This window comes from Tachypleus tridentatus, chromosome 9 (assembly GCF_004210375.1).
Source record: "Tachypleus tridentatus isolate NWPU-2018 chromosome 9, ASM421037v1, whole genome shotgun sequence".
NCBI classification, from domain to species: domain Eukaryota; kingdom Metazoa; phylum Arthropoda; class Merostomata; order Xiphosura; family Limulidae; genus Tachypleus; species Tachypleus tridentatus.
In genome coordinates this window covers 80,364,316-80,379,442 of record NC_134833.1, presented here as the reverse complement: position 1 = coordinate 80,379,442, position 15,127 = coordinate 80,364,316, and the positions used below count along the sequence as shown (strand labels likewise).

Here is a 15,127-nt window from a genome sequence, read left to right as displayed (position 1 = left end):
ACAGATGTATATAGAAACCATAGCTGAAATCACAAGTTAAAGTTATATGGCTGTTTGCTTCCCTATTTCAGAATTTCTACTATTTCAATTTATTGTTATATAATTTATTTATCTATTATCTCTGTTAATATATGCTAATTTTTCTAAATAATTCTACTTAACAAAAGCTTTTTAGTTGTACGCATGGACCATGTTTTAAATTATGCACGAACCATGTTAATAATTGTTTTATTTTGTTATTTTAACTAATTCATAGATTCTCAGATTGCAAAAAACAGTTTTTATTCCTTGAACACATTTTAGTTTATGTCATTATACCAGTGTATCAAGTTTATGTTATTATACCAGTGTATCAAGTTTATGTCATTATACCAGTGTATCAAGTTTATGTTATTATACCAGTATATCAAGTTTATGTTATTATACCAGTATATCAAGTTTATGTTATTATACCAGTGTATCAAGTTTATGTTATTATACCAGTGTATCAAGTTTATGTTATTATACCAGTGTATCAAGTTTATGTTATTATACCAGTATATCAAGTTTATGTTATTATACCAGTATATCAAGTTTATGTTTTTATACCAGTGTATCAAGTTTATGTTATTATACCAGTATATCAAGTTTATGTTTTTATACCAGTGTATCAAGTTTATGTTATTATACCAGTGTATCAAGTTTATGTTATTATACCAGTGTATCAAGTTTATGTTATTATACCAGTATATCAAGTTTATGTTTTTATACCAGTGTATCAAGTTTATGTTATTATACCAGTGTATCAAGTTTATGTTATTATACCAGTATATCAAGTTTATGTTTTTATACCAGTGTATCAAGTTTATGTTATTATACCAGTATATCAAGTTTATGTTTTTATACCAGTGTATCAAGTTTATGTTATTATACCAGTGTATCAAGTTTATGTTATTATACCAGTGTATCAAGTTTATGTTATTATACCAGTATATCAAGTTTATGTTTTTATACCAGTATATCAAGTTTATGTTTTTATACCAGTGTATCAAGTTTATGTTATTATACCAGTGTATCAAGTTTATGTTATTATACCAGTGTACCAAGTTTTGAATATGAAGATTTTTTTTTCTTTGGGACATTCTAATTGAAAATTAAAAACCTCAAATTAATTATCTTAAGATTCTGCACTCTCACTGCGAAATTTCATATTCATATCTAAATAGACTAAATATTTAACTATAAAAGCCTTCTTTTGGTTCAGAGTGCATGTGATGTACATGGTAGCCTTTACGATGAGGAAGAACTTTCCTTTTTTCCCATTTCTTATATATACTAACATCAGAATTCAGCAAATCAACTAAGACGATGTTCAAAGTAATGAACGCTTTTTAGTTGTAATCAACGCAGTCAAGTGCAAGGTAAAATTGTTATTTTTGAAGAGATCGAATAACTGATGAACAGACAGAAATGAAATTAGTATTATTTATTATGTCAAGTTCCATAATAATTTTACGTACTAACAAGCAAAATATGTCATATACTTGGCTAGTCAATGAATAGATCAGATAAATGTATAATTTATTTTCAAGCTAATCTGAGTATTTTCAAACCATGAGTAATATTACCGATAATATAACATCACATATGTATAAGCTATCTTACTTGTACTCACTTTGTTAATTCTTTAATAACAAATGTATCCTGGTTTTACAGGATGTTGTACAACTCATAGTTAAGCCTATAAAGACTTATTACAGGCTTAACTGCGAGTTGTATAGCATTCTGTTCCAATTTTAAATCTTAAATAATTTAAGAATAAATAACGCAGTTGATTAGTTTTTAAATGTATGATGTTCATAGAAAGTATTTATATACTTGCAAAAAATGTTTACTTCATCGATTGTCCCTCAAGGTAGGAGAAATAATCTTCAAAGTCTGTGATTAGTTAATCTCAGTGTTTGTCAGAGTTTACGAACACTCTACAAAAATACGAAAATGTACAATGACAAAGTTAAAAACATAAGCAAGTTTGATTTAATGTAATAACAATGAATATATAAATTAGTATAGGTATCTTAGTTAATTTTGATTTTATAATGGATTCATCAAGTTTATTTGTTTGTTGTTGAGTGCAAAGATACACAACGTAGCTGTCATCCCACGGCTATCGAAACCTGTTTTTTAACGTTATGGCCCTTCAGACTTAACACTGAGCCACTAGGAATCGAGTCATTAAGTGTATTTTAATGTATTTTATAAGCTCGGTTGTTTGTGTTTTTCAGGTGTAAAGCACGAGAAGTATCTTTAAAAAAATCTGTCAAAGGATTTCATTATTTAAAAAAATTATCTAAACGCATATACAAAAATACAACATATATATATATATATATATATAACGTTTGATTTGTTTAAAGAAAGTTTAGAAATAAATACTACAATAACACATGGCCCGAAAAACCCTAAATTGAAGAACACGGCAAATACTAATGTTATCATTTCCAATGTCACCATCTAATGTCGATTATATACCATAAGCTTAAATATATCTAAAATAATGCCATTACTAAACTTTATAGCAACGGCATAAGAGAAAAGTGTAATTTAGTTTGTTGTGTTTCAGGGTTTATGGGGCAAAACGCCAAGGTTGGCTGTGCAAAAATATTTTATAAATACAATTGTTTGTAAATGATTTTAGACTTTAAAGCCTCAACGTTATCTCTTTATGTTTTTCTCTGTTACTGTGAAATTTACTTCCTGAATATACTGTATTACAGTTTTTATATAACAAAAATAATCTATTTTCTAATCATCCTACAATTCTAATTTTATGGAGTTTTCTAAATAGTGTTATTTTTAGAAATTCTATATTCCATAACTGACAAGATAGTATAATTTGTTTTCCTTTCTTTTCCACTTAAGCACTTTTTTATTGAGCATACTTTTGTTACAGATGATATTTGATTATATGACTTTAAAAGTCATAACCATAGTGTTACAGGTGATATTTGATTATATCTCTTCAACATTGATAACCATAGTGTTACAGGTTTTACTTGAGTGTGCGTGACTATCTTGGTGAGTATACTTGTGTTACAGGCTTCACTGTTGGTAATCATAATGTTACAGGTTTCACTTGAATGTGTGACTATCACAATTGTTTCATTACTTAGAAGAACCTTTAACACACAACACGATTTTTGAAATGAGAATTCTTGCGTTTTCCATTTCACTTGTCCTCATGACCTTCTTCATGGTTGTTTTTGTAATAAATATATTTTGCACTACTCTTTTCTTATGTATCACAATGCAACACATTCCACTTTACTGTATGATCTCTACCTAGATTATCCAAATGATTGTACTTGACCATACGACTTTTTAGGTGAATATTTTTTTCAGGAAATTTTTAACTCCTTTACGAGTACCATGATATTAAACATCTAACTTAAACATATACTGCTTACTTTTTGAATAAGTTGATGTTATAGGCTTTCTTTGGCAACATGGCTGTCTTTCTGAGTGGTTTGGTATTACCCTCTTTTTGGACTATTCAACCTTCCACTTTAGTATCTTGGTGTTACAGATGTTGTTTACTAATATTCCTGGTTTGTGTGTGTTATTGATACAGAAGTGTGGTTTCCATTTTTTAGATTGTTTTATTTTATGTAGGTACGTATCTCTGCTTGTAAGTATATATATATATGTATGTATGTTTGCTTATATATATATATATATATACTTGGTTGTTATGCTTTGCATATTTCTCTAGTAAATCAGACTTTTACATACTGCAGGTTTGTCTATCAATTACAAGGATACTCCATAATTCTAGTATTGTTCAGCCGAACTGTTGTAATAGTGTACACTTTTAAAATACCTTTCCGATCAAGTGGTAAGAATGCAGATCCATAAGAAGTGATTATTAAACGTAATTAAGTAACTGCAATGACCTAAGTATTTAGCAATTGCAGCTAGTGAACAAAAACACAAACACGAAACGAGTAAAAGTAAGTTAACATAAAAAGCAGAAACGTTAAAGAGAGCCAGAGAAACAAGACCCAAGCAATAAGAGAAGGGTTTTAGCGCCACATACCTTCACTACTTGTTGCTTTATAGGACTACAGCCACGTTTAATAATCACCATGTCCAGTATTGATCATTGGTTGTAAAAGCATATATGTATGGATAGTATGTTTTGGGTTTGGTTCAGCCGTCGTTTGGTGGCGCTGCGGAAAGTTCAGTTTGTATAGATTTCATGTCCAGTCACTGAGTTGGCTCGTGGAGCTGACGAGTGTTCGTGGTAAAGGCTGATACAGTAGTGTTTAGCAACTGCCTGTTGCTTTAACAGCGCATTGATTATTTCGTGTTTGTTCAGATGTTTTGTTTGTTTTCGTGAGGGCAGTTAAGTACCTATATAAATATATATTTTAAATTCCACGAAACTATGTAGAACTAAAACAGTCACGTGCCTTCACAACTACAGATATTTCATAAATTAGGTTTCTCATACTTTAGTATGGACAAGTAACTCCTTCTGTTCTCCGAATTCGCAACGCAATGTACCAGACACGCGAATTCGTTGTCTCGTGACGACCATGAGCTACGCGTTATTCCTACCTTCATGTCTCGACGAGAGAAGTTTGTTTGTTCTATGTTTTAAAACATAAATCAACCTATGATAACGAGAAGGCACGATTCTTTATCAGTAAAAACAAGAAAAATATTATATAAATCTAGTTAGAAACTAAGTTCGGTAATCTCGTTGAACCACTTCCATATTTAATGTCAATTTCAAGCTACTGTGACGTTGTTTTCTTCACGAGTTTGTACTCTACACAGACGTTAGTTATAAGTCCCACATGAATTTGAATGGAATATCTGTGAAATACTTACCTCCTGGCACTATACGTGATAAAACTGTAAGTATTATAGTATTCGACTGTCTTGCAAGGTTGGAAGCATATTGCCCTTATAAATTACCGCGACATTGACTTCATTGATGGATTCTCATAGTGTGCCAGTGCAAAGAAAACTAGAGGTAAGAAAGTGTTTTAAATTAACGCTAATGGCCTCTTTTACAAAGCATCTTAGTACTCACGTTTATTTCCATATGGACAGGGCCGGATCACAACGCAAAACCGGAACAGGTTCGGGTTTTTCCGGCTTTGTCCAAGAAGCGCCACCTATAAGCAACAACGGTAAGTCACGAAACAAAGAAAACAATTCTCAGCATCCAGGTGGTCGATCTAACCACCTACAGCGGGATTACTACCCTGGTGAGAGGGAATTTTCAGCAAGAAGTCGAATTCCAGACACTCAGAGTTCCATGATGGGTAGGGAACACTCTCGTCCGGACTACGACGACTTTGATATTTTCTGCCAAAGTCCAACAATGCTATCCCCAGAACTTTCGGCTAGGGATAAGAACAGACGTAAAATATGGCGAAGATCAAAAGATAATTTTGAATTAAAAGCCGGGGATATCTTTAAACCTTCAAGTTATCTCACTTCTAGATTTTCGGAAACAACGTTAGACCACGATATTAAAAGAACGCAGCAACAATTACTGGGACAATACGTACACAAACGTAAAGGTGATGTAAGGCCGCCACGTCGTTTTTCTTCAACAGCAGCCGGCGATGAACGTCAGGAAGATTCCACAGTTCAGAAAGTTCGAGATTGTTTTATTATTCCTTCTCACTTTATAAGCCGTTTCATGCCGTTTTACCATGTAAGTAAATTTTCGTATTTTTTTGTTCACAGGACGAACTATTTAAATGTAAATACAAAATAAAAATTGGTAAAGTATCTTATTTACTAGCCTTTAGTCTTGCTTGTATAAAAAAATTAGATTATCTCCATTTGTTGTAGGTCTAATCTTATTTTACTTTCATCATTATTTGGTTTTTTTTTTAGTTTTATCAAACTTTGGTTTTACTTTGTTTTATCGGCATGTTCTGCTTTTATGGTTTCTTCTGCTTACTGTCTTTATTCTACTTTTACCGTTAAGTGCTTAACGTTTGAATTTTTTTGTTTGTCCCCCCGTACTCTGTTTGTATTTTTCCTAAATTTTATATTTCATTATTGTTTGTTTTCATCTCTCATTTGAACACTTTCACATTTTAGTATCCAGTTTTCTATTAAAATTGAATTTCTTCTCTCCATTTGCTTGTCTTTCTCTCTCTGTACATTTTACCATTAAAATTTTCTCTCATCTTTCCATATCTGTATTTTTTTTTCTCTGGCTCTTACTGCTTATATATGATTTGGTAGTTGCTGTCTTTTCCACATTTCGGTTTATCTGTTTGTCCCATCTTCAATATGTATATATATGTGTGTGTGTGTGTGCAGAATATATATCAGTGTTCATACTTTTACATAAATCCTTGTGTAGTCTCATTTCTTTCCTTTTCGTCTTTATATGATTTATTTTATTATTATTCTTTCCCTCAATTGGCTCTTCTATTTCTCTTTCAATATACATATATATTCTAATTAATTTTTATTCTGTATTGCTTTCAAATTTGAATTTTCTTTGTTATCAAATTTATTATACTTGATTTTTTTTTAAATAAATGTTCCCTAATTTTCCTTTCTTTGCTTGTGTAAGGTAAACTTGTAGGTATTTCTGCAGGTTAAACATCTTGTGTGCCCTACTTTTGAAAGCGATTATATTTATCCACTGTTGTTTCTATTGTGTTTCTATTTACCTCACAGTGCATATATTAATAATTTTTCTTTTTCTCTTCGATACTTTCTTTTTTATTCTGTGTTATCTACACATACACACTTTACCAAAAGAAACATCTTTTCGCCTCCAAATTTATGTTTTGTGTTTTTAACCGCTCTCAATTTGTAAAACAGTTATTATAGCATCATTACTTTATAATTTTTCTAAAAAAAATAAGTTTGATCCTTCTTAAGGTACTTCTTGAACAATTATCATCATATCTGAAACGTCCACAAACATTATCCTCTGAACAGTTTATTTAAATTACAGGAGAGTAGCCTCAGTCTTCCTTCTCAAGCTCTAAGTATGATGAAAATCACTGACCCTAAAATTTGTATAATATTCGATTTTGGTGAGAATACTTCTTTTGGTTCTCAAGACTTACCGTCACCCACCACTGCACTTGATCCGCCCCCGAAAGACTGGCTGATGATACAGCTCAGCCGCCAGCAGAAGCAGTTAGGTTGGATACAAGAGACCCTAACAGCTTCAGAAGGCATGCTCCTGATGAACGTCGAACAACACAGTAAGTTATATGTATTGATTTCTTTACGTATTCGGTTGTTTCCTGTGTAATATGTCAGTGGAAAGCAGCAAAAAATATACTTTTCTGTAGAATGGTTTCGATTAGAGTAATACAAAGGATATTGGGACTCTAATGAGTAAGAGAACATGATTTATGTTTACGTATCGAATCTTAATGTTAGAATATAGATTTTTCTGAAATTCCTAAATAAGTGAAAAAAAAACATATTTTTAGTCATTTTTAATTACTCTACAATTCTCCTGTAATATAGTGATGAATTTAATCTTATTAAATTTTAGAACAGCCTGTATAAAACAAATCACTAACTATTTTTTTCTTATTTAAAAATAAGCTAGATCAATGTTTTTCTTTTCCTTTTTGAATCTATTATTTACCAAGTTGTTACATTCAATTTGAAAAACACTCAAAGTTATAAGTCATTCTCTATTGGAAATATGTTGAATGGATTGCAAAATGAATAACAAATTTCACTCTGTTTATTGTAAAGGTAAGATCATTAAGTGTGCTAAGTAAAAACTGAGTTCTTTACATATTTGATTCAGCCAAAAAGTGCTGCTTTAGTTTCAAAGGAAAAGTTTTAAGCTCCCTTCATCTTAAGTGCAGTGGTTTAGGTCCTTGAATTTTATCATCAGTTTTTATTTTACATATAAGTCTACGTCATGCTCGTCTGTATTATGTGATTAGAAGTTGCGGAGAACATACACGAACGAGACGTAAAAATGGAATGTGTTTTTGTTATCACGCTACGCTTTTGGAGTGTGTTTTTCTGGTTGACGAAAGTTACGTTGTCTTAAAATCCAATACTAATGCCAACACACCTTGAAAGTTAATTCTCGTGATATCTTAAAACCTCTTAATTTCTCATCAAGAACACGTGACACACAAATCAAGATGTCTTCAACACAATAGAACTTATGAAGTGCGCCCTTAAACAAGAGAAGTTATATCAGTTAATTAGAAAAATTCTTTAATCAAATGACCCTGTCTATAATACTTACCTACCTTTTGAGATTTGTTAGAAGTTATTTTCTGAATTCAAATGGCTTAGTTTGCTTGAAGTTGAGGACAAAACTAAACAATGACCTGTCTGTGCCCTTCCTACCACTGTATCAAAACTCGATTTCTAGCGTTGTAAATCTGCAGAAAATTCAAATGAAAAAGTTTATACAAAAATATCACAATCAAAATGTATGAACTTAATGTACAGTAAAGGTCGTGCCGAGAGAGCTAAAAGAGTTTATTATCTAGAAGGGTACGGCTGTGAAAAATTAGCTTCAGAAATAAATCAGAGGAAATAATATAATAATGTATTTTGAGTTATGAAGCTAGAGTTAAAATAAATTATCCCTAAAGCTAAAATATATGGGAGCTTAAGGTTAATCAAAGATTGTTTTTGAAAACTAAGATGTGAAAACTATTAGACTTTAGGGTTAGCAGACATTTTTTGTGATAGTTAGGTGTTACCTGAATTAAAAAGTTGGTTTATATTACTTATTGAATACTTTTTTACTGTGTTTTTTCCGAGTACCGATGATGTCTCTTTTATTTAAATAATTCCACTAGCAAAACATAAAGCATGTTTTTCAGGGTTTACAATGTTTCTAAGAAACTTGTGTGCACACGTGTTTATTTTTTTATGGTCCTGTTACAGCATCTAACAGACATCATTTTAGACACAAGGTACTACACTTACAACTTACTGGTTTGAAAAGGCATAAACGTTTTCAAAAGGAACCCAAATAAAAACTCTAAAGTTAAAGTAGAGGCTTTAAATACAGCAAATCTATCCCTCAGAATTTTATTACTAAGTTTCAAATCAGCATATAATCCATTCAAATTTATCCTGAATTTTACTAAGCAAACCTTTTTCTAGGATTTTAAAATTTATGCGTAAAAACTTTTAATTGTTTAAAAAGTTATGCTTATCCGAGTTCTTCCGAACTATTATGACTTTCATGTTTTTTCCTTCAAACATGCTAAGTCAAACAGGAAATATATTTTCACAGGGACTAGACGGCTGTCGAACTAATAGAGTTTCAATGATAAATACGACTGTTGTTATCGTGTTACATCACCAGAATACAACAACAGCCGAAAAAAAAATCAAAATAAAAGTATTTTAGCCTAAACGTACTGTGGTTTCCTTAATGATATAAAGTACGAAACTTTTCTTTCTTCAGAGTAAAAGATGTTTTATTAAAATCAAGTTTAATAAAAAGTTGTTTGCGAACTTGCTAGATTCAAACGCCATATGAGGGAATGCGGTACACTTCGAACTATTTTTTCCAATCCATAATTCTTTCTGAGCAACCAAGTGGTTGATCACTGCATAAACACAACTAAGGTCACTTTTTCAGGTTCCTGGAAAATCCAACCTCACTTATGCAAATAGAAGTGTAAAGCACGTTTATTTATCTTGTCACAATTACAGAACAACTAACTTAAATTAAATTAAATACTCATGAATAGTGAATATGCTGAACGAAGCAAGTTCATTTTTAAAAATTATTTTTTTGTAAATCAATTAAAATAAGCAAGGAAAATATATACAAACAAGACTAACATTAGATTGTCTAATCAACATCCCGTTTTGAAATTTCGGTGAATATTTTGCAGATAATAAAGGCAAGTAAAAGTTTAATGCAGAAAACCAAATGCAGTTAGAACTCTAGATGGCGGTAGTATAATTTATTTCTAAATCACCTATTTTTGGAATCATACAGAAAACCAACCGGAAAAAAACAAAATGAGGGTTGAGATATTCAAGCAATAATCAGTTAGAAAATTCTGGAATTTCCTAATATTACGTATTAAATACAATTTGATTTTATTTCGCTAAGTGTAAGACAAGTAAGGAACATTATTTAAGATATAAGTGAAGGACATCATAGAATAAGCAAACCACAAAACCCTTACTTGCTATTCAAGAAAAATTCATCATGTAATCCTGTTGTTATTTCATACAGATAGTCCTGTATTTTTGTTAGTAATTTTTGTCGGTATTATCCTGCACATCCTATATCCATTAATGAGGGAAAGGTGTCAATTCTTCCTCATTAAAAGACACAAATAAAGCACTTCAATGTTTATAATTATAGTTTATGAAGTCTTTCTCAAATGGGCCAGCATGGCCAAATGGTTAGGTCGTTCGACTCCCCGTCCCATCAAACATGCTCGCCCTTTCAGCCGTGGAGGCGTTATAATGATGTAAAATAATTCATTAAATTGTAATTTTAAGAACTCATGAATGAAAGTAACGCATAAACAAAACCTTATTTCTGATTGTTTTATATAATGTTACGGTGTTGTGTGAGTGTTTGTGTGTGTGTGGGGAGTATGTGTGCTTCTAGATGTTAGTTTGTAAACGTGTAACTCAAAATTGCCATGTTTGCTCTGTTCACACCTGGGTCTTTCACGAGCTTGTCTTGTGAACATATAGATTATCCATCCACCTCTACTCTATAAGATAAGGGTCACTACGTTACAACTAAATGGTTTTAGGGATTCACAACCTTTCATATTTTCCTCTTCATCTTTGCTAAAAATTGGTTGCAACCAGTGATGTCGAGAAAACCCACTTGTAGAGAAATATATATGCAAAAACGGCTCGTTTGGTTCTCAAACCTGACGATGACCGAAGAAGGTCGAAACGTTGTTCGCTCTTCTACGTAAAATATTTTCTCAACCCAAACGAGCCGTTTTTGCATATATATTGGTTGCAACGTTTCATCGTCGTTCAGTTGTAGCAAACAGTGACAGAACCCTCCAGTTGCACTTCGTTGCCAGTTACTGCTACTTCAGTGTTCTTTTCTCTCTCTGCCTGATTCTGATATGCCTGTGTTTGTTTTTTTAAAGATTATTTTTTTTTTTTTTTTTTACGTTTTTAGATTTTAAATTAAGATGCTCTGTTGCAATTTTGGAAAAAAATCTCTAACAATACTTTAAACATATCTGTTCTACTACTAAATTTGACAGTGGTTCAAAAACCTGTAGTATGGACTAGTAGATTATCTGACATGTTGTTTCTATGTTTTCTTAATGGCATTCCTGAGGCAACATCCACATTATTATGTTACAGGCATTTGACAACGCTGGCTGAGACAAGTTACCAGAGAAATCATTTAATCAGTGTGTAAAGCGACATGAGTGGTTGAACTAATACACATACCAACTGTAGTTTGTTCTTCTGTCAACTTACTTTTATCTAATGCTTCATTACCAGAGAAGAAGATTTCCTTAAATAAGTGCAGTACAATAAGAAACAATGCTTAGAAGTTGAAATAAAAAATAAAACATAACTTAAAAGTCAACCAAAAAAGAACATTTACACTGGTTAACAATCGTTGGGAAATTACCAAAAAATCTTCAAAATAAACCATGTTTTAAGAAACAATATTACAAATAATTTAAAATCACCGATAAGATTATCAACCATACTTTAGAATTTTCAAGTGACTTCATATAAAATAGAATTGTTTGGATAAAACATCAAATTATCTTGAGTATTTGTTGATCGAAAAAAATAGATATAGAACCATAAACTTCAATGATGTTTTTCTTATTTTGACCTATTTCGTAAACTCAAGAAAAATATGTTTGTTAATTTTTCATACTGCTGTTCTTGGACACCCTAGCATTTTGTTTTCACGTTCTTGTCTGTCAGTATAAGGTTTTGATATCATGGTGTTCTGGATCATTGCAACGATATAGTCCAGTTTTATTACCGACACACAAAGATAAACCAAATTCATCTGAAAAAAATAACGCGCAACATGTGATTTTTCATATACTAGCCACAACATTAGCCTCTCAAAATATAAATTTGGGTTAACTGTTTTTTTTTTTAAAACATTTCCTTTTTATATTTCCTGTTTTGACTGGATGCCTTCTCGAAAACAGACGCTATAATGTAGTACGTTACTGGAATATTTTATATCGAAACCTTTTTCTCCATCTCGTACTCGATGGTTTTTATATTAATTAAAAGTACGAATATTTGTACTATCTGTTGCAGATAATCCAGATTATCATAAGTTTATGACTTTCAATCCAATATTTATACTGGCTGCGAAACGATTATCTTAAGAGAGTTAATTTGTGTTCATATTCATTTAAAGTACCATAGACAAGTAGTGAGATAAAGTTGGGATATACTACTGTTCTAGACTTGAAATACTTAATTAAATTACCATTTGGGTTATAAGTTGCGTTTTTTAAGAGTTACTTAAAAGATAAGCTGTTAAAAACTGTATATATGCACAGATAAATAATTAACGAGTATTAAAGCGTACATTATGTCGTAAAAATAAACGCTTTTGAACTGAAACAATTTTTAACCCTAAGTTTATGGCAAGGATGTTTAAAGTTTGAGCTCGGCAACTTATCTCATTGAATCTCATATAAACGTTTATGTACACTAGAGAACATCTGTTAACGTAGTCTGTTCCAAGTTCATTATACGAAGAAATTAATATTAAATACACAAGCGTGTATTGATTAATATTATTTTTCGTCTTTGTTATCACTGAAGTATACATCATGATTTTGAGAAAGGGTGAACAGTTTTAATGACGGGTTTCGATCCCGTGACCTGTAGATTGTAATTCGAATTCTTATAATAAGCTCGGTAATTAACGGGTATAACGAAACACCTTGTGAAATGTAAAGACTTATATGTAATAATATAAAATACATCGTAACTCCATATTCGTAGTGTATATGAACATTAGTACAATCCATGCACAGAATTTGCACAAAAATATTTTAAGCAATAATTTAATTCGTATGATTTCTATAAAAACGTGTCTTTTTTGCATTATTATAATTATTGTTGCACATAGATAGATATCCAATGGACAATCAACCCTACCTCTACCAAGGGCTTGATCTTTTAATTTTAGTATCATAAAAGCTACCGGCGATGGGAGTATGGGTTTCTTAAATGTCATTCTGCATTTCTATTCAGCAAATTGCCATAAATAAATAGAAACATTCGTTTTCAGGGTCTTCATGTTTGGCACGTGCGTATAAATTTCTTTATCAGCGAATAAATAACTATTTAGCCTACAATTTAATAACTACTCCAATAAACCCTGCTTGGGTGGAAGCTGTGAACAAATGAGAATCCGCCAGACCAGTGTGTCATATAAAACTTTGCATAGGTTTGTGGTTTGATCTTTTTAACGCAGTGAAATCCAAAATTGTTGTTTAAGTGTTGATGGAAAAGTCTTCTCAAAACAAGGCTGCTTTTGCTCATGCCATCACATTTTAATTAGATTTGGATTGTAAGAATGGTTTTCAACATGTAGGACATCCTGCATACTTAATAGAGGAAAATTAAGACATTCTGCGAAGTTAGTAGAAGAAAAACACTAAATAGCTTTTTTCGATTGAGGTCTTTTCTACATCTATCAATCACTGAACATTCTAAGACAATTAAAGTGGTTACAGTGAGAAAAACAAAGTATCTTATTCCTACCTTTCTTTCTTGTTTGCAGATTTCTTATCCTATTTTCAGTTATTTATAAAGTCTTGTATTTGTATTTGTTTGAACTTCATGCATGCATCGTACCTGAGACTAGGATAATCGTGACTTTAGGACATTTTGCTAGAGTGTATTTGACGAAGTTAGGATTAAAATAAGGTCTTTTGCATGTTCCTTACTGCACAAAGGTAATGTGCTTTTATTGAAATACTGATAAAAAACGACAGAAGAACGAATTTTAAAATGAAGATTTCTATGTGAACCAATGAACGCAGAAGTTATATTATTCAAAAGCTCTAATATGAATTATCTTTAAAAGGCAATTTAAGTGTTTTCATCGTTTGCAAGATACTGTGATGACCAAAATAGCCGCTATTTTTTGTATGATATATTCCCAATTTTAAGGTTTAAATGTACCTTAATAACAATTGAAACCTCGTAAGCTAAGAAACTTGTAGTATACTAAATTGCTGGTTTGTTTGTTCGGAATGAAGGACAGAGTTACACAATGGGCTATCTGCGCTCTGTCCACCACGGGTATCGACACCCGGTTTCTAGCGGCGAGTCTGTAGGCATACCACTGTGCCAGGAGAGGCAAATTGCTGATTACTGATGTAGTCAGATTATCAAATCTATGATTAAAACCGAATAAGAACCACTCTTAGGTGAAGATCCCAGATTATAAAGTTAAGGTCAAATTTCTTTTGAAATCAAATCCACAATAATAAATAATCTTAGGGGATATCTTACGGATTTACAACTTTAAGATTCTGGGTTTCGATTCTGTGGACTGGTTTCAAATAGCTTATTGTGTAGCTTTTTAAGAAAAAAATATTTTAGAAACAGTTTTCAATTCTGGAAATCAAAGAATTCAGACATTTGTTATGTATTTGTTATCATTCTATCTGTCTTATAATTAATTTTTCTAAAGTCCCTGTTATTAAGAACATTATTATTTTTACCAAAACAATGCAAAAGCAACCGAGCAAATATAACAGAACAAGCTAGTCACTCAACTGAATGTAAAATTCTATTTATACGTTTTTCTTTTAATTACGCTGATACTAAAAACATGGGTACTTGAAATAATTGCGTTTTAGCAACTTTCAACCATTTTTGTGTTCACGGGAAACACAAACTCCACTGGACGTACATGGAAACATAAAGTTTGGAATACATACAAAACTGACTATAATACGCACTAAATGGTTGAAGTAACTTTGTGTCTTTTATGGATTGACATTTCAATTGTCAAAATTAAACCAGAAAAACAAGTTGGCCACATGGTAACTGAATACAAAACTTCGAAATTTCGCAAGAGTTTATTAAGTTGGAATAAGGATATTTCGAATGGTATAGTTTTCTTAATTTATCTATTAATTAT

General features: G+C 31.4%; 1 protein-coding gene across 3 annotated transcripts in view; it reads left to right on the top strand.

Moving 5' to 3' along the window:
* LOC143225589 (uncharacterized) overlaps positions 1-15,127 on the top strand; it is a 109,268-nt gene that overhangs the window by 33,469 nt on the left and 60,672 nt on the right. For 2 of the 3 annotated variants that reach the window (XR_013013943.1, XM_076455289.1), the window contains exons 1-2: positions 3,745-5,713; positions 6,983-7,238. Coding sequence is in view for 2 of the 3 variants with exons in the window: in XM_076455289.1 (XP_076311404.1) it covers positions 4,982-5,713; positions 6,983-7,238 (988 nt within the window). In the remaining variant the exon portion in view is untranslated. Of the gene's footprint in view, positions 1-3,744; positions 5,714-6,982; positions 7,239-15,127 lie in introns of those variants that run through there. The other variant, XM_076455290.1, reaches the window with a different exon arrangement.